At 30.4% G+C, this 20,405-nt stretch overlaps 1 protein-coding gene across 16 annotated transcripts in view; it reads right to left on the bottom strand.

The window, feature by feature from the left end:
* Window positions 1-525: 525 nt before the first annotated feature.
* Window positions 526-20,405, bottom strand: part of LOC140052593 (uncharacterized) — a 115,962-nt gene continuing 96,082 nt past the window's right edge. For 9 of the 16 annotated variants that reach the window (XM_072098213.1, XM_072098223.1, XM_072098221.1 and 6 more), the window contains 11 exons: window positions 19,983-20,050; window positions 18,866-19,033; window positions 18,197-18,246; window positions 17,212-17,326; window positions 16,031-16,150; window positions 13,778-13,892; window positions 9,057-9,247; window positions 8,394-8,485; window positions 5,346-5,384; window positions 3,701-3,867; window positions 526-2,990 (listed from right to left, as the gene is read on the bottom strand). In XM_072098213.1, coding sequence (XP_071954314.1) covers window positions 2,980-2,990; window positions 3,701-3,867; window positions 5,346-5,384; window positions 8,394-8,485; window positions 9,057-9,247; window positions 13,778-13,892; window positions 16,031-16,150; window positions 17,212-17,326; window positions 18,197-18,246; window positions 18,866-19,033; window positions 19,983-20,050 — 1,136 coding nt within the window. In that variant the 3' untranslated portion in view covers window positions 526-2,979. The remainder of the gene's footprint in view (window positions 2,991-3,700; window positions 3,868-5,345; window positions 5,385-8,393; window positions 8,486-9,056; window positions 9,248-13,777; window positions 13,893-16,030; window positions 16,151-17,211; window positions 17,327-18,196; window positions 18,247-18,865; window positions 19,034-19,982; window positions 20,051-20,405) is intronic. The other 7 variants (XM_072098215.1, XM_072098214.1, XM_072098217.1 and 4 more) reach the window with 7 other exon arrangements.

Below are 20,405 nucleotides of genomic sequence, written 5' to 3'. Positions count from 1 at the left end.
ACCAAAGCAATGGTGCAGCTGGTACTGTACCGGTACCGGTTTCTTGACGTTTAGAGAATTGTATTGTTGTCAATTTAACTAGACATATTTCCGTTTTCTTTAACGAGGTGATTCCAGCGATTATGAATTTCAGCCCTTTATGAATTTTGCTCTTTAGTAATTTGGAAGAAACTTCCAACAGTTTGGGGTAAACCGTAATGTTAGGGACGGGTGTTAAAATTGGCAAAAACAAACGATAACGATATAGATAACGATAGTTCAAAATTTCGTGTCACACTGAAACTACTGTATAAAAGGACTTGGTGATGATTTAGAAATGAGTAGCCCACAACGCAAGGATTTATCCGATAATTATCTGATTTGAATGAGATAATTATTGGTTAATTTTTCTCCAGCGGAATATCGGTTAAACCCCGTTTCCACAGGAACTTTATCGGTTAATTATCGGCTTTTATTGGCTGCGTAACACGGCTTAAAGGACTACGGGTTGATTAATAAATACAAACAAACATGATACAACTAAAATAGTAAGTTGCAAAATGTGTCACTTTAATGTCTAAGAACGGCAGTGCATACAACAATAATGTGATTAACTGCGCAGTCTCAGTGCTATACACGCCAATATAAACAACACTCCTTCTTAATTAAATAAATAAATTAATGTTAATAGTTAAATCAAGATATATTAATAATAATAATATCTACGCAATACTCTGAAAATGCATTATAAATCTTATATACACGCTGATGTTTTGTAATATAAAGTTTTTTAAATTTTATCCAAAGAGTCTTGAAATTTATTATTACAATTCCCTAATTTATGTTAATATGTATGTGTTTCTCAATCAATTTTAAGAAATCTCAAAAAATGAATTACTATATTTTGTCAAATCTTTATGTTAAAATAAACCGCCAACTAATCGTGGTAACTATCATTAAATTACATCTTTCTACCACACAAACCAAATCCAATCTACTTGACATTAAAATCATCTTTAAAACTAAATCATAAATATTAATCCAATATCTAAATCCATATAATTCATAGGTGGATTATAATTATATTTAAGTGTACAGTAATTAGAAATCATAAAATCAATGCATTAACTACATGTTATTTTCAAAACCAACTTAACAAAAATGTCTAAATAATTTGTTTCAATCTATCATTAAAATACATTGTATATTGTAAATATGGAAAGTCAATGTATTAATCACATTATCTTTCCTAAACTCAATGATAACTTATCATCATTAACATATTCTCATAATTATTTAATCCTCAAAATAGTCACGGTTTCAATTTAGTACTATTGCAGGGCGCTTTAGAGTTCCTCACTTTTTGTTAAAATGTGCGTAATTAGTTCAAAAATATATCTAAACACTGGACATACATTTTCCTTTCAAAACAATATAATTAACATTTATTAAATAAAAAACAACTATATAGGTGCAAAAACATACTGTATTGAAACTTTAACCGATTTTAACTACACAAACATACAGCGATACTAAATATATTAAAGTTTTTTTAATTTACTGTTATCTTTAAATTACTAATGTCAATAACAAATAAAATAGTTGACATAATAATTAAATAATTTTTACAAAATGTATTTAGGTGGCATATCTGGATTAAAGTGATTTTTTAAAAATGTGTAAACAAAGAAATTAAAAATTATATATTAAAAGGCTACTCAAAAACCTGACAGAGGATAATGGAGACTATGCATAGCACAAGTGAAACACGTCAACAAACTACAATAATTTATAGCAGGGATAATTTAGCCAATATATCACTACTAAAACAACATTAACATAGCAAAATAAAAATATCTATAAGTAATTGCATTATCTACATTATTATAAGGAAGCATAAAATAACTTAAGCGGAAATATATCAGCCTTATTTGGTTATTTAGAAATATAAAACTAACAAATTAGCAGGAAGACTTTACAAAATATAACCATTTTTTTTTAAATGGCATGAATACTGAGCTGTTTACTATAAATTTATAAATAATGTATTTGATAATTCACAAAGAATTCATCATATTGAAGCTTAAGCCCTGTCTACACTATCAAACTCAATGTGACAAAAAATATCATGTTCTCATAATGGCCATGATGTCATATCACTACCATATTTGGGCACAAAATCAAACTTTTTCTGTCAAACTAGAGCTTCAAATTGAATTGTTATAAATGTGCAAGAAAACAAACTAATAATTGTAAAACTATTTTTAAATATAACTGTATATAAAGTCTATTCTTCATATCATTTATTTATTATAAAAATTTACTGATTTTTTTTTTTATTTAATTTGTGTAAGTTATTTTAAATTATTTTACAATTTATTAATTTCTTTATGAAATGATGGCATTTCTTGAGATTTACAATTTAATATTCTATATAAACTTACAATACTTTGGCTTATAATTATATCTAAATTTAATTTGTTTTCTATAAAATTGATCATCTCAAAATTTTTTTTAAAGTGATATAGTTACTGCTAGATATTTAATTAATATTAAAAATTAATTTAATAATAATTTTATTATATTTAAATTTTATTATATCTAAACATTGTTATTCAATTATTGCAATGAATTCAACTATATGAAAAAATATAAAAATGTAATGTAATATTTCATAATTATATTGAACATAGTTTATTGTACCTGTCTGATATAAATAGATTTGTTTTCCTATAAGCTGAATGATATTTATATATATATATAACATACCTCTGAGGAAAGTATTTTAAAAGAGAAGAAAATAAATAGCATCTTACCTAATTCAACAACATACATATACATTATTTATTGCTTGAAAAGAATATTTGTTTTAATATACAGCGGTTTAAACCGGTGTCCTGTAAAACTGAAACAATCCGACTACTGGTTCTAATAGCAAAAGGATTAATAAACAACATCTAGCCAAATGAAGAATAATATTACCTCGTCTTATTCATCTGTTCAATCAGGATCTAAAATATAAAACAACAATAATAATAAATCAATCAAAATATTAATGGTAAAATATCTATATACAACAATGTATACAACAGATAAAATATGAAATTATTAATTTATTATATAGCTTGGATATTCTAACTTAAGGATATACAGAAATATATACAGCTATTTAAAATGTCACACTTGGGGCTTAGGGAGCGGTTTACAAAAAGTTGACAGTGAGTTATAACCCTGGCACTAGGTCAGAATTGAACATGGGCCTCAAGTCAGGATTGGTAGGTAAATGTGCACATGAAGTGTATTAAGATAATTCATTTCTGAAAGAAACAATAAATCTGAATTTGTTTTGTACTGGCAAAAAAACTCCTGAATTCACACCATGCCCGGATTCGGACTGGTGCCCTGAGAAAAATTTTGTAATAAAGCATAGGATCATTCATCCAAATTCGTACCCAATTCGGACTCGATGGATCAAGAATCCAATTGTTTTCTGAAATCAGAATCAGAAGTGAGCATGAATAACCTCGCTTTACAACTGATAACCGAATTCGTGCTCGATGTGAAAGCACGCTCAACGCTTGTGATATTTTTCTCAGGGTGGCGAATCTAATCCAGGGGTGATGTGAAAGTAGCCTTACAGATGCCCTTAATTTTTCAGCTAAAATTGAACTTTATAATTATTATTATTATAAAATGATATTGATACATAATTAATACGTACAGAACTTAGCAACATAGTTTCCAGGGAAGGTTCCAAACTGGCCAGTCTTTGCAGATGTACCCACAAACCACCCATCTTCACATTTCTCCATTACTAAAATTACATCACCTTCCTCTAAAAGCAATTCATCTTCATTTTGAGGCGCATATGCAAAAATTGCTCGGTACCTGTAAGTATAGAAAAATTACATTTGTAACAACTAGATTGTAAAGATATGATTTCTTTTATTTAATCTACACTGTAATAATACAAAACTACTTTACATAATAAAGGCTACAACTAATAAGACAATTTAAAAAGAAAATACTATATTTTAAACAAATAAAGAGAACACATTAAATGTATACAAATTAAAATTAATAAATTATAGAGAAAATAACAAATAAAGGTAAATTTCATTTGAAAATTACACTTTTTCAAAAAAAAGAACAAGGAGTAATTCATGATTTAGTACTACGACCAACACCTATTTTCCATTTTTTATTATACCCTATTTATAGAGAGAGTGACTCAAACAGTGTATGCTGACAATCAAGGGGCCCTCTTGATGAGTGACAGTGGCTGCGTGTATACTATTACACCGGTGTAACCCCCTACTCGTATCGAAAGATGTACTAGGTTCTTGTGCACATGAGCCAGATGTGTACACTGGACCTACGATCCACCAGAACTATGGAGCGAGTGAGGCTCGAACCCTTGCCGATGTTAATATAGCTAGGTAATAGGAAGGTTTCGCAACCTTACGAATACGATAACGAAAACGGATACGTCACACATTCTGAAACTTTTGAGCTGATCGCCATTTCATATTCGTAAATCGTATTCGTGTTGACGAATATCACCAGTCATACTCGTAACTACAAAACGAGTATAGGTTTTGATCTATCATAAATGATTCATGATTATAATATTATTATAGATTTATTGAAAGTAATTTACTAAAGTAATTTACTAAAATGCCAGGTCAATTTTTATAAATAGCAGTTTTTAAAGTCCCCACTCGCTTTGATGTTACGCTAGGCCTAGGCAGCTAAGCACCAAGCAACACGTACCTGCGCTTCGCTCAAATATACCGCAGTCATATTTTGGACGGCGCCCTGAATATTTCGTTGCCATACGAAACAGATTTTTACTGGCTTACGAAAACGAATACGTGTGCGTGACGTATCCGTTTTCGTTATCGTATTCGTAAGATTGCGAAACCTCTTTATTACGAGTTGTAACCAGGTTTGATCTCCCGGTTTATTACACGCTTTCATACACACATCTGTGAACTGTGAGAAATCTTGGGAGAAAGTAATGTCATTGCATAGTTAGGGGCGCTATTTTATTACTAGTGTACTGTGATTGGTCAGTTAAATTCACGGGCAATACACATGCGCAGTATGGGGACCCCTGTGAAATCTTGGGAGATTTTTCATTCTTCCTACTATGCAAACCTGGTTACAAGTTGTTCCTTTTTGCAGATGTGAAATTGAAGAATGCATAAAAGAACAACACAACAAAGCAATGAATCATTGGAGTTAATTCAAGAACTATAAATGTTCTTTTTATGATTGTGACAAAATTGTACCAAACTACATTTAAAATATACAAAAAAGCAAATTTAAAAGAAAATGCGACTACAATAAATGATTTTACATACGGATCAAATTTTGTGTAAATAAAATCTATCACGTGCCAGCTTAAAATAGATAATGAAACACAAAAATAATAATTATATTATGTGGAAAATTCACAAATAATTAACAATAAAGAAAAACATAAATATTAAAGATGTATTTTCCAAAACAATGAAAAATAAAGATTTATAAAAAGACTTTGAATAGGCCATTTTGCAGTTTTAATAGAAGTTAAAAACCATGACTTCACTTATAAAAAGACAAAATAAACAGTTAAAATTAACCAAAAACCCATTTTCTGACAGACAATTTTACTATTTCTTTGCCTTAAATTATATTTTTCAAATGTAATTCATTTTTGTGGGGAACCAATATTTGGGGATCCAATTTTTGGACAAAGTGAACTAATTATCTAACATTAAAATGGCATAAAAAAAAATCAGAATAGGGACAATATATCTGATCGAGATACTATCAGGTGATTCAAATAATACAATATTTTTTTTTTTATATTAATTATATGCAGGTGATATTATGCAAATTTACATAAATTCTACAAATTTGTTGAATACTATTAATAAACTTTTGTTTTCGTTAGAGAAGGTGAAAGTGAGGTTTCGCAACCTTACGAATATGATAACGAAAACGTCACACATTTGTGAAACTTTTGAGCTGATCCCCATTTCATATTCGTAAAGCGTATTCGTGTTGACGAATATCACCAGTCATATTCGTAACTACAAAACGAGTATAGTTTTTGATCTATTTTGCACATTTTGCATTTGAATCAGGAATGATTCATGATTATAATATAATTATAGATTTATTGAAAGTAATTTACTAAAATGCCAGGTCAATTTTGATAAATAGCAGTTTTTAAAGTTTGCTTTGGTGTTACGCTAGGCCTAGGCAACCAAGCACCAAGCAACAAGTACCTGCGCTTCGCTCACATTTACTGCAGTCATATTTTGCATGGCACCCTCAATATTTCGTTGCCATGCGAAACAGATTTTTACTGGCTTACGAAAACGAATACGTGTGCGTGACATATCCGTTTTCGTTATCGTATTATTCGTAAGATTGCGAAACCTCTCTTTTATAACAAAATATAGTTTCATATTCTATTCATATTTTCTGAATTCATACTGTGCACAAAATGTTTAATATGTAATGTTGTAATCTATTTATTCATAAATATTGAATACAAATCTAAATAATAAAGGATAGTATAAGAAAGAACAAAATACAACAATTCTATATGATTTTAACAATACAAAACACCATTAATACAAAACACCATTAATACAAAACACCATTAATACAAAACACCATTAAAACAATACAAAACAACATTAAAACAATACAAAACACCATTAAAACAATACAAAACACCATTAAAACAACTTTTATTATGATAACATATTCTGTGAATGAGAAAGAATAACTAAATGAGAGCACTTAGTGAAGACTAAGTGAAGTACTTGGCAAAATGTTGATATTTTGGCCCATTTAAAAAAAACTGTTCTTTTTTTAAAATAAATTGTGCAGCTAATTTTCTTGAATTTCAATAGGCCTGCATGTTTTGTTAGTATATACCTATTTACACTGAAAAATTCAGAATGATAACTTGAAAATTGTAGGCACTGTGCTAACAAACAAATGACGAAATTCTTAAGTAATAATTAAATACACAGCTTGATTGCTTAAAATATATAAGATGAGTCTGGTGAAATCATATAGATAAAGAATGTGATATGGAATCTGTGGTATCCAGGGATCTTCTTCAGATTTCTAAATTGCTACTTAACTTTTGATTCATGTATACAATCGGGCATCTTATATATTAATTAGAATCTTTGAGATAATATTGTGAAAATGAATAAAGAATATTTAGTTAGTTAATTTAAAGAATAATTAATAAAATAAACTGTGGAAACAAAGATTTAAATGTTTTTTTTTTTCAAAGGTTTAAAATCTTATATTGCAATCAATTAATTATGATTTGATATTATAATATATGAAATAAGTAGAAACATTAAGAAAAAAAGTTACACACAAACAGTATTTTAAATGAATATGTTGCTGAGGCAATAGGATAGAATGCATCGAAATCAATAAACATTTTAAAACATTATGATAAACATTACAATTAGTTTATATTTATTGTTGGCCAAACAATGGAGATGGGAGAAGTGAGCACTGAAAAAAATCCTGTACAGTTTGATGTTTGGATATCTTTACAAGATTGGACTAGGTTGTGTAAAATATTGCAACACGTTATACGCAAACATTTTAAAATGTTATTATGCAAAAATAATTTCAAAATTCTTAATGGAATCTAAATAAATCATTTAAAATTTGATTTCAATATTTTAATGTTGTGTTTGTAAGGTTAAAACATCAGTACATAATAATTTACATTTTAATAATTTCAATTTTAACGTTGTTAGTTGTAACATTGTTAACCTTTGACACTTAGATTGGTCAATAAATTATAAAGATGCACACATTGTCAGGGCTAGTTCATGAACTCATTAACTATGGATGGTTTCTGGATGTCAACCTGCAGTGTAGCCACACATCAGCTTTAAAGAGTTAACCCCCTTTCTAACATTACTTTTATTTATTTACTCTTTTTTTTTTTGCAGTAGCTATTTGCGGGCCATATGAAATGCATTCGCACGCTGCATTTCAGAACTCCTCACCTTAATTATTATTCTTTTTTTATTACTGTATACACATCCAACAGCAAGTTTACTCACCAATTACAGGATAAACTAAACTTCATGCTTATAAAAAGTTACAATTGAGACTTCGGGAGTGGAGTAGTTTTACACTATGAAGCAAAGGTCAGGATTGAACCCTAGACCTTGGGATTGACAAGCACGTAAACATACATTTGATTCTCTTTTTAATTAAAGCATATCAATTTTAAGTTTTCCCAATTATCTCTGATTGCTTTTGGAATTTAAATAAATCATAAAAAAAAAATTGGCTCTGGTTTACTAATTAGAGTTATCAATTCTATGGTAAGTGAGTTATGCTAAGTACAAATAATAAGCTGTACTTACGTGTCTTGTGGTTGCTTAGAAACTCCGCCTCCCTTATACCCAGATACTTCATTTACCTTGAATGAAGAAGAAGCAGGTGGTAAAAATGCCGACTGTTGAAAAAATAATTAACCATTTTTAATATAAATTTTATTTTACATACGCAATTAATATATAAATCATAATTTCCATGTAGAAAATAATTAGTTTAATTTTGTTAATTTGTACAGGAAATTCTCTTTAAAACCCTGATGAAAAAAAAATTCCACAGAAATTTCCTATTTCCTTTCTACTTTTATGCATTTCAAAAATCTTAATTTCTTCTGGCTGCCTCAAGAGTGTCCAGTTCTAAATTAGCATACAGGTGTTGAAATCAATTGCCCCGCCGCCAAATATAAAATGGAGCTGTAGATTTGCGACAACCTAGAACGTAAGAACTAGTCATGTACATGGACATTGACACATTGTATGTCAAAACTGGTCATGTACATGGACATTGACACATTGTAGGTCAAAACTGGTCACGTGCATGGACATTGGGACATTGTAGGTCAAAACTAGTCATGTACATGGACATTGGGACATTCACACATTGTAGGTCCAGATGTAAATGACACAATATGTGTAGTTCATAGGCCATTGTAAAACGAAAACTACTTTTTTAACAAATCAAATGATAGTTACCTGTACCTTTGGCGGTTGGGAATAAGTTTGATGTTGCTTTTGAAAGCTTTTCGGGTTTTCCTGTTGTACTCTCATTTGTTGACTTTGAGGGCTTGTACGACGATAGGGTGTGGATGATGTGGATTGGTAAGGGCTTGTTCTATTTGGGGATGGTGTCGTCCTAGAAACTGGTGACTTGGGTTGAACATTACCTAAAAAGAAGCAACAGTTCTATTCTAATCAGTTAATTGTAAAAGTACTGTATATCTTAAAAGCTCCCAATTCAATTAGTTCTAATGCCTTTTTTTGTAATTTCATAGAGTAGCATAATATATTGCTACTGCAATGCAGTAAAATAGAAAAATGATATATTCAAAACCAAACATGTATACATTATTATATATAGATAATAACAATAGAATTGAAATTATGCCAATATTTATTTTAGCTTCCCATTGATTTGATATTATGTCTTTATTATCTACATTGTATATGTACATGGAAAACATGTTACCTTAACATTCATTCTCAAAGACATTGTGAAACAGGTGGAAGGGGAAGTAAATTAATGTGGCACTGTACAGTGGCTGAACTAATATGCTATATACTGTATTGTAATTTTCAAAACTTAGGGGATGACTGGGTCCTATTGGATCCACCTATGCTATATAACAGTTGATACAGTGTTGAATAACACACATTTCATTTCTTGACTGCTCAATAAATACATGCAAGTTATTGTTATAGTTTATTTGGAAAATGGCTGCAGCAATCATTAGTGCAATGGATTTAAATGTTTATAACATAATGAAGGTAAAACTACTACCACAGTATAAAAACTCAGTCTTTAGAAAAACATTTAATTAATATTTACTTAATATACTGTTTATTTTTTAAAATACTGTAACAGACAACATTTTATATTAAGTATCAACTGCTATATTTCTTTCTTTCTTTCCTAGGAAATTTATTATATACATAGCCATTGACCCGAATACAACATAAGAATTAATTTAATATAAAATAAACTTATGTGCGTGTTAAATAATGCTTTCAAATAAGATTTAGTGTAAAAAGGTTTCTTGTGACCGATGTCTCAATGAATTACTTAAGTCAAACAATATTAACTTCATTAAGAGCAAGACCTGTGCAAACTTCAACAAAGTTGAACTTTCATAGATGGTATGTGAAACATGTTAGGAATGTCAGTCTAGATATTCCCAAACATGTACAGTGTGCGACTTCAATGAATTATAGAGGGCATACTTCAAAATAATACTACAATTTGAACGTCTTCACTTGCTACTGCTTTAGATTTATATATTTATTTATGTACGCATTATGGAGAGTAGTCTATAATATATGATAAAAAACTTCAATATGATGTTGATCACGAGATTGTTATGATGAAAAGAAAAACAGGGATAGAAATTAAGAAAAAAGGACACCAAAAAAAACTTCATTTATTGTCACACAATATATTTTTAATTTTTGCCCAACCCAAAATGTTACTTTAATTTTTATTTATCTTCCAAAAACTGTCTAAAAAATCTAAGAAAATGTTCGCTTGTTATGAGCTAAAGAGACCACAGATATTAAATTGATCTGACAACCAACCAATATTGACCTGTGCATTGCTTGTATCTTGATGACAATGTCAATCATGTTAATGAATACAGTATATTGATACAAAGCAACAAAAGTACAAGCAAGGAAATGAATGAAAATGATGATTACAAGTATAGAAATAAATAAAGACCAGTAAGAAGATGAATAAACTATGGTAACATTGATCACGAGGAGGAATACTGCAACACAGGGATGAAAACAATGTTGATAGATCAAAATACCATGTTGATTATGATACTGAGAAAAAATTTGAACATTATTCTTTGATCTTTGTACTGATTTGACTTCAGTAGTTTAAAGTTATAGTGCCCCCACTCTTGGAGCGGTCCTTTGGGCAGACATGATGATAAAGAATGTGATGTGCTGACGAATGTCTTCGCAAGATTTAAAAGCCATAAGAAGTTGTAAAAAGGTTACGACACCAGAACCGGTAATACATGGTTCATTATGTTTTTTTTGTTTTACTTTATGTTAATTATAATGATATCAAAGGAGTATAAGTTCTCACCTGGAGCTAGCATTCTGTTGGGTTTCGCTCGTATTGAGAGGCTGGCGGCGATATTGTTTTCACCACAGTAGTAGTTGAGAGTTATTCATTGTTTTAGATTGCTCATACTTTTATTGTTTGACCATTTATCATGATATGGAATAATGCATCTAATGTTAGAATCATTATAGAAGTAATTGATGCGTATCGTAAATTTATTTGACTATTATTAATATAGAATTTAGCCTAGAACAGACACCGCATTATTGCCTAAGTACTATGATTTCATCGCACGTGCGTTGCAAGGAAATATGTGATGGGCATATTGTCGTTCCGCTTGAGTGAGCATGTAAGGTCAAGGGTCAATTTGGGACTCTGTATTAGGTATGCGGTATTTCTTTGAAGCTGTGATAATCGTTTATTGTAGATTTATTCTACATTGCTTATTATTGTTATGTTGTTAATGTTTAATTTCAGTAATTTACGGCTAAAGACAAGAAGTTAAAATAACGCTGAAATATGCTAGAATTATATGGAAAGAAATAAAGAACAAAGAGTCAGTAAATTCGTTGGTGCCGTTCAAAAAGTTCATTGAGTACTAGTTGACGGTGAATTTACAATCTTCATTAATGATTAATTTAATGACATTGTTTTGCTAAAGTCTGGAAGAGATATACATCTCTATGGTAACATTATATGTTACATTTTCATTAGCAATTGCATTTTAATTTCCAAGATCCTAAGCAAGGTCAAAATTGAAGATGATGTTTTTAGAATAACAATTCTAAGTAAAATGAAGTACAAGAAATGTATTTTTTGGGGGGAATATAGCATGTTAATCATTTTTTAATGTGTCAAAAACGATAGAATGCATGAATTCAATAATGTTATATAATACAAGAACTATTATGTTGTGTACCTTGATTATCATACTCAATTTTCATACGTTTGGCAAGCTGAAAAACCATGGCAACTTATTAGATGGTTTGTATGGTGCAGCAGAGAACAAACACAATTATATTATTTGAAATTACAACAAACAACAAAACATTTCTTTTTTCATAAATGATTTGAATGAATAAGAAACACTTGGTAAGGGTTGTAATGTTTGGGTTTCCTAAAAAGGAAGTTAGGAATTTGACTATTTTGATATATTTATTTCCATAGAACATTAAAAATAGAATACAATATAACAAATATAAGTGCCATGGCAACCAATATTGTTTAAAACTTTGACTGCCAGAGGTTTTTCCAGTTAGAAACTGCCACCGCCAGCGTTTATAGCCCAATTTGATGTTTTTATTAAAGCTGATTGAAACTATGTATCTGATTTACATGTAATTTAGACTAAAATAATCATAAAGATTTTAGCTTTACAATGGTACCAAGAACAATTTTCAAATCGCAATATGTAAATCGTAATAGTAAAATGAAAGTAACCCACTTTTTGAGTTTTTCGTAGTTTCGCGCAAGAAAGTCGAGATATTCGCGATTTTGTGCAAGACATCACAATATGAAAATATCGCCTGGTGAGATCAACCAACAACGAAAAATTTACTTAAAAACAAGTTATCACTATCGAAAAATGTATTACATTTTATAAATCATAAATCTTACATCAATGTTTCCCCAAAATCCACATAGTAAAGACACCAGGCCTAGTTAACTAGGCCTAAAGTTGGTCCAGAACCGTTTTACGACTAGGCCTAGGCTATAGCCTAGTACTACTAGCCTAGCTAGTAAACTGATGATAATATTCATACCATTTCTAAACAAGTTTGTTGCGTGAAACTCGGCCACTTACATTGAAACACCAAAACAATTAGGGTATACATACAATAATAAAATTAAAGACTTCATATTGAAAATTCATCCATTATTTTTTATTCAGATAACAAACAAACATGCCAATCCACATAAACCTTTGTAATGCTTCGGCGGCATAGCTAGCGCGCGACCGATACACAATGCGCCAAACCATCGCTGTACGCGCTACTGTGATGCGCGGTGTATGTTATTTCGACAGGTACCATTTTGACAATCGTTCGTAACCAGATTAATTACTTTCAAAAAGTAAAATATTCACGGTCCAGACCGAATATAGTGTCCATATTTATAGTATATACCAATAATTAACCTATCTACCGGATTTCGTAAAAAAACGCGAAAAACAAAGATCTTCGTGTTTGGCAGTCAAGGGTTGTGTTTCCAAAAACGAAGATCTTCGTGTTTGGCAGTCAAAGTGTTAATTGGGACACTCATTTACAATTGTTAGACTATATAAAAATAAAAATTGTGCAGAAAAAAACATAAAAAAACTAAATAAAAAATAGCAAGATCTCAAAAAGTGACTGGCCCTAAGTGCTTGTGTGAGCCACCACCATATGGAAGGCAGCGCAAGAACCAGGACTGTGCCACCAACTACCCTAGACGAAGGGTGTCTCAGAAACCTTGGATGTCAAGAGAGAGAAAATACAGAAAAGTTTGGTGCACTAATCGATGAGATTGGTAAGATATGGTATGGGACACACACACATCTCTTCTCATTGCAAAATCAGTACAAGAATCCATCATTTGCACTGGTTTGTTTGCATCTATGATTGTAACAATAACTTAATGTACTTACCCTGTGGCTCTTTTATAACTTCAACATATGATGCTGGGAATATTCCAATCTTGTTGCCTATCCTGCCTTCCCACCAATTATTGTCCACTTTCTTAGTTAAGTTGATGTAATCACCCTAAAGAAATATATAGATATATGAAAATGAGTAGCCATTATGTCGTAAACAGATTCATTACCTATCAACTACTCTAATAGCTTGTCAATTTCACACGTTTTATCATGGTAAAAGAGTGTTTTTAAATATATAACATGCACTTTTGTCCTAATGCTTTACCAAATAGATTAAATAATTGTTCAAAACGATTTCAAATAATCAAATAAATTAACTGTGAAGGTGTGACAATTACAAACACTGCCCTCTACCATAACTATAATTCATTCAAAACTCCAGATAAATTATTCCCCAATTTTGCGGTCCAAGCACCATGAACAAATATGTTTATAAATATTATCATCATCATCATTAATACTGTAGTATATTATTCTTGTACAGAGAATATATTTTTTGCGTATAATATATTTTCTATTATTTCTTAGCTTGATTGCTTTCTAATGGAAATTTATAAAAATTAATCTGCCAATCATATTTTGCAATATGTTTTCTTTCATAATGAATTAAGAATAACTTATGCACCTCCACGTAATTAGAGTGAAGTTGTAGCGGCTTTATAATTCAGAGACTTGGCTACCGATCCCAGGGTCTTGTGTTCAAATCCTGTCGCATGTTTGGATTTTTCAGCATGATAAAAAAAAAATCCACAGCCAAAGACTTTGTTAAAACTTTCTTTATGTAAAATATCATGTCTTGTTTATTTTCCTCCATGTCTTGAATAAATTCGCTTATGGTCATTTTAGTGAAGTTAGTTCTTCAGATGTTTACTGCCTTTTTCAGTCACATAAAGTTTGAAATCAGGCAATCGTTTAACACAATCTATTTTGAGAACTGACGTTAAGTAAGAAGTAAACTTTTTTCTTGATTCTCTCTATAATATTATAGATTTAGAAAAACTTTATCTTTAATCTTTTTTTTAAAATACTAATATGTTTATAACAAATGTTTTGATCCTGTTATGAGATTGGATTATCTAAACATATTTTTATTATTACATTATTATAGTTCATTTTTTATATTTTGTTACATCTTAAATTCTTAGAATTATTTTTAAATTATGGAATAAGATGAATGTTGTGTTATAAGCCTTTATTTTGGATTCAGTTTCCAAATTAAACCAAACAAAAAAAATACAATGTGTCTACTATCATTAGAATGTTTTATGAGATACTTGCATGGAAAGGTCACATCTAACCATCATTAAATGATGATACTATCATCCACGAATAAATTACAGAATGAAAAGCAATTACACCCATGTCTAAAACACATTTACCGAGAAGAAACACTTTACACTACATTATAGTATAAACAGATTATATTTCACCATGTAACATTCAATTATGTGCGACACATTTCATGGAAGTCATGATGAAATAAAGTGTTTACCTCATCCTCTTGTTGTTAAGAGCTACGTGCAATACGTTTCAATTAAAATGAGAAGGAAGAAACACTAAAAATCAAATGCCATGACTATTATAATTATAATATCGTGGGTAGCATTAAATGTAATGATGTCAAATAAAACATGTTAATGCTTGTAGTTTATCTTTATTAGTGGTCAGATTGGAAAAGGTATGATGACCGAAAGAGAGAGAGACAAGATTGAAAAACAAGACAAATTATTTAAATTTCATTTAAAAAGGAATCTGGAAATAAAATTATTCAATAATTAAATTTATCATAATGAGAAAGAATCCAGGAAAAATAAACCAGTAAATTTATACTCATTTTCATTGTTTCCATATAATTTAATTACAATGCAACTTTATGAACGTAAGTTTTCATGGAAAAATAATCATATTTGCATGTAAGCCTCACCAAATTCTAATTAACTAGATGTTACAGGTATGAGATGTACTGCAAATTCTCAAGATTGTAAATCTATTTGATAACATTCAGGGACATTTATTCAAAGTTTCTCTGGTAAAAATAAATAATTAAGTCATCTTGAACTAAAAGATGTGATAGACTCAACTGGTGCTAACCAGGATTCAAGTAAGACCAAACTCTAGCAACGAGGGCGTATACACATATTTCAGTTTGGGTTTAGCCTTTTTCTCAGTTTGTATATGCTTAGGCGATTTTTCAAGGATATCATTACAGTATTATTGTTATTTAAATGAGGAGATTTCACTTACTTTCTTGAAAGCAAGTTCCATGGCCGTCTCTCCTGTGAATCTAAACTTGGCTTTTGCTTTGCCTTCAAATGATGGCGATGAAATCTGTGCATTGCGCGCTTCTTCCAATGTCGTGATAATCTAGCAAATAGAATATATAATAGTCAGTTATCTTATAGGTTATATTTTTAAGTTCAAGGTGGATTGAAACTCATAATCAAGTGATTCAAAGCAAATAAAACGAATGAATTTTGTTTTAATGAATGTTTTACTAATCAATCACTCCCACCTAAAATGAAGAGCCATTTCATCGCTATAGCAACTATTTTGTAGGTACGTTAAATGGATATAATTTCCTGAACTCAACGAGAAAAATCTAAATATCCACCGTTGCCTAACATGTAAATGTCCCTAAGGATGAGAACATCTGCAAGAGGTGAAAAGCTGGCCAAGAGAGATTCAAAGTATCATTACTATAAGGCTTTCATGGCTTAATTTTAATTTAATAGATACAACTCATTTTAATCTGAATATGGTATGGTGTAACAGCTAGATCTCGATTGTACACTCACAGCAGGCAAATTTAAAATTATGACTTCACAATGCAGATACACAAACAGATATATCTCTTTGCATATACGCATTAAAAAGTCATGATTTATTATAAGAAAGCTTTAAAGTTTGTGTAAAAAGAATGATAATTTCAACTACTATAAAGTAGCTTTGTGTCAAGGCAAACAAAATGGATTGCTTCATAAGCTCTGTCTACACCAGCAGACTTTATGTGACAAAAAAAATGTGATGTCCCCATAATGGACACGATGATATCACTATCAAATTTGGGCATATCACTACCATATTTGGGCATATCACTACCATATTTGGGCATATCACTACCATATTTGGGCATATCACTACCATATTTGAAGACATTTTCGTCAAACAAGTTTGATAATGTAGACAGAGCAACCTGTTTGATAATATAAATGGGAAATAAATGAATTTTTAAATATATAGATTCTCATATTGTATGATTTAAATGTTATGTAATAAAAAAAAATGACACCAATAATTGCAGGCTGTGTATCAACATAATATATACAAATGTTACATAACCAACTTATTGATTAATACAAGAAATCTTGTAACAAATGAATGGAAATGGTGATGTAATAACACATACAATTACTTTTAGGGCCTACCTCTACATAACTAACTGGAAATATGCCAACTCTTCCATACTGCTCCCCCTCATACCAATTATTGTCAATCTTTCTTGTTAGGTAAATGGTATCACCTTTGTTGAAAGATAACTCTCTGTGAAAAAGAACACATTTTTCTACAGCTTTATTTATTATTCATGCAGGATTCACTTTAAAAAATCATAAATAAACCGACAAATTACAGTTTCCTATTACGGTATTATGCTAAATAATACATTTAAATTAAATGTACAGTATTACTAAATTGTGTTCCTCAAAGAGTCATAATTTAATTTTGTTCATATCTAATAACAGAATACTATAAAACCTCAAAAAGAAGCCAATGGTTAAAGCAGGCCAAATAAAAGAACTTTCTGTTCTTATATATTCAAGTGGGCTTAGTTATGAGGGTATTACAACGTCATACCTCACAAATTACGCTAAATAACATTGTTTTAAATGCATTATGACAATGATATGGAAGAAAGAAAATAATAATTTTCTACAGAAACTGTCTACAAAAATGTCTACAGATACCTGGTATCTAGAAAGTGAAGCTGATTTGGATCTGACAGAATAAAGTCAACAGACTAGAGTGGCACTAAATAATACTGTTCAATCTTTAATTAATGGATATATATATATATATTTAGATACAGCAAGTGCACAACTCTATGTGAAGATAAACAAAAATTATAGTATGCCCTGTGGCATAATTGGGTGCAAAGGCCCCTGGTTTACCACTCTTAACAGGCCCTCCAACGCTGGGTAGTTGCATTGGGCTTCTCATGCTCTGGGACCACTAAGCTCTGGTCCTCTGAGTTTACCCAGTGAGCTCTCATAGCTGTTATGTATTTCATTCCTAAAACTACACTTTCCGGAAAAAGTACCATATTGGGTGAGCTGGAGATTGTTAGAACTTGACTGTACAGTATTTATGTATGGCAATGTTAGCAATAATGTGAGCATAGTGAAAATAACTTACTTTGAAGACTGAGCTGAGAAAGTGTACAAAGCAATGGCATGTGCCCTAAACTGCAAAAAGTAATACAAAAACGAAATTCAGATATATATGGATTTTTTTTTAGTAGTCTCACAAGTGTCCTCATTTTTATGATTTCTAAATGAATGAATTAATATTCAGTATATCACCAGGAGGTTTAGAAATACTTCTTTGTTGATTTATAATACTATACTAACTATACCACCTCAGAGCAGGTACTCCTTCACGTACCCCACTCCAATGTAGATTTAACCCTTCCCAGTATTGAAATGTTGATGCCCTATGTAATTATGCAATAGCACAAACCACCTAAGTAGAGAATTTGGCTTGGCTTCATATCCAAGATGGCAGTTTATTTTCAAATTTCCTATAAACTTTCCCAATACAAATATGATACAATTAAATTCAACCACATGTTTTTAATTACTAAATCTTTACTATAGCATATGGTTATACCAGCAAAACTAATGACCAAATTGCTCATTGTATTTCATGGAAAATATAATGACGTTGATGGGTAAACAGAACATGTACAAGCATATGCCCGCACACTACATCTTGGGAATTTCCCTTTTCAACACCAATTTATGTTTAAAGAATGGTATGTTTATACTCAAAGTCAATGTTAAAAACAGAAATCATTTATATTACCTCCTGAGATGGAGATCGGCTATGTTGATGCCCTGCAGTTGGTGAACTACCAAATCTTTCATCCGTGATAATAGGTGATTTACCGGCAGTGTTGTCCGAATGACGCCTGGATCTCTGGTTTTCTTGTTCTAACCGAAATCGTTTCTGTCTTTCCTCTTCAATAGCCCGCTAAATGTAAATAAGTTAATGAAATACCATTAAAAGATAGCAATAGTGTTACATTCATGATTTTCATACACAAACAATAGTCGAAACAAACATAAGTATATTATTTTTATTTTACTTTTAGCACCTTTCTTTTTTTTATCAGACATCAGACTCCTCTTTATAGCGAGGTGGTACCTATTTAATGAGCTCATACATGTATGTGTGTAGCTAGAGACCAATAAAACCTATGTAACAAGAATCGATGATTATCATACTAAGTACTCAATAAATATTAAGCATCCTCAGAAAGTTTACTGAAAACGAAGAAATATGTGTTATTACACAAGACTATGTCCAGTCATAATATGATCAGTATATTCTTTTTGAATAATGTACCGCGTTCTTTAATATTAGTATTAATCAAACATATATATTGTGCAAATTCCACCCCAAAAATTATCAAAGGCACACTGTATCCTGAATTATGCTAAATAATAGCCCTGGTTTTGTGATGCCTTCCTTGAGTGGTGACTCGCGCGTAGCAATCCACTTTTGGAAACCTTGCCATCTTTTAACTTTTTTTTGGTACGATTTTTATATTTATATTTTAATAATTGATTGTGGTGATTGTTTTGTAATAAGCGGTACTTAATTTGAAAGAGTGGATGTAAGCAAAGAAAAAAAAGTGGTGCGTTCACCAAAACTCCTAATATATTTGAAATGAATAATGATTTTTCAGAGATGAGTTTGGTAATGTAAGATGGACAGGAAAATAATTAAAATAAGGATTTTGAATAATATCGTAATACAGCACCTTGATGATAATCAGAAGTGATATGATGACATGGTTTAAGCATACACACAGGTAGCAGAATTTGTTATTTTTTTGTATTTTATTTTAAACAATAGTAAATTGTATCTTGACATTTTTGACAAGGACCTTCCCATTTATTGATAAAAGTGACGTTACCTCAACTACAGCTTTGTCCCTTGCATTGGTCCCTTTGTAGTTTGCATTGACGTCACTTCTTAAGATTTCTGCATTGTAAACAAAACCAATCTCAATTAAAATATCTGACATAAGATAAGTTGCTAAGCATGACATATAAGCTGCTGGAATTGTTTTATAAAAACAAACAAAAATACTAAGAGTTTATTTTAAAGGAAAATGTGCCAAGTTGAGGAAACAAAGCGCAATGCTGAATTAATAATTAAAGAAAAAAAAAAAACATCTGACAGAATAATTGTGAATAAAAAATTTGAAAATAATGAATTATATCTTGGGGTGGGTCAAACTTAAAGTCTTTATGACTTATATGACTCTTCCCCCCACATAATCACTTCATTGCATTTATTTTATTATATACTGGAAATAAATTGAAATTGAAATTGA

The sequence above is a fragment of the Antedon mediterranea genome, chromosome 6 (assembly GCF_964355755.1).
Source record: "Antedon mediterranea chromosome 6, ecAntMedi1.1, whole genome shotgun sequence".
NCBI classification, from domain to species: Eukaryota; Metazoa; Echinodermata; class Crinoidea; order Comatulida; family Antedonidae; genus Antedon; species Antedon mediterranea.
This window is presented reverse-complemented; position numbering and strand designations above follow the sequence as displayed.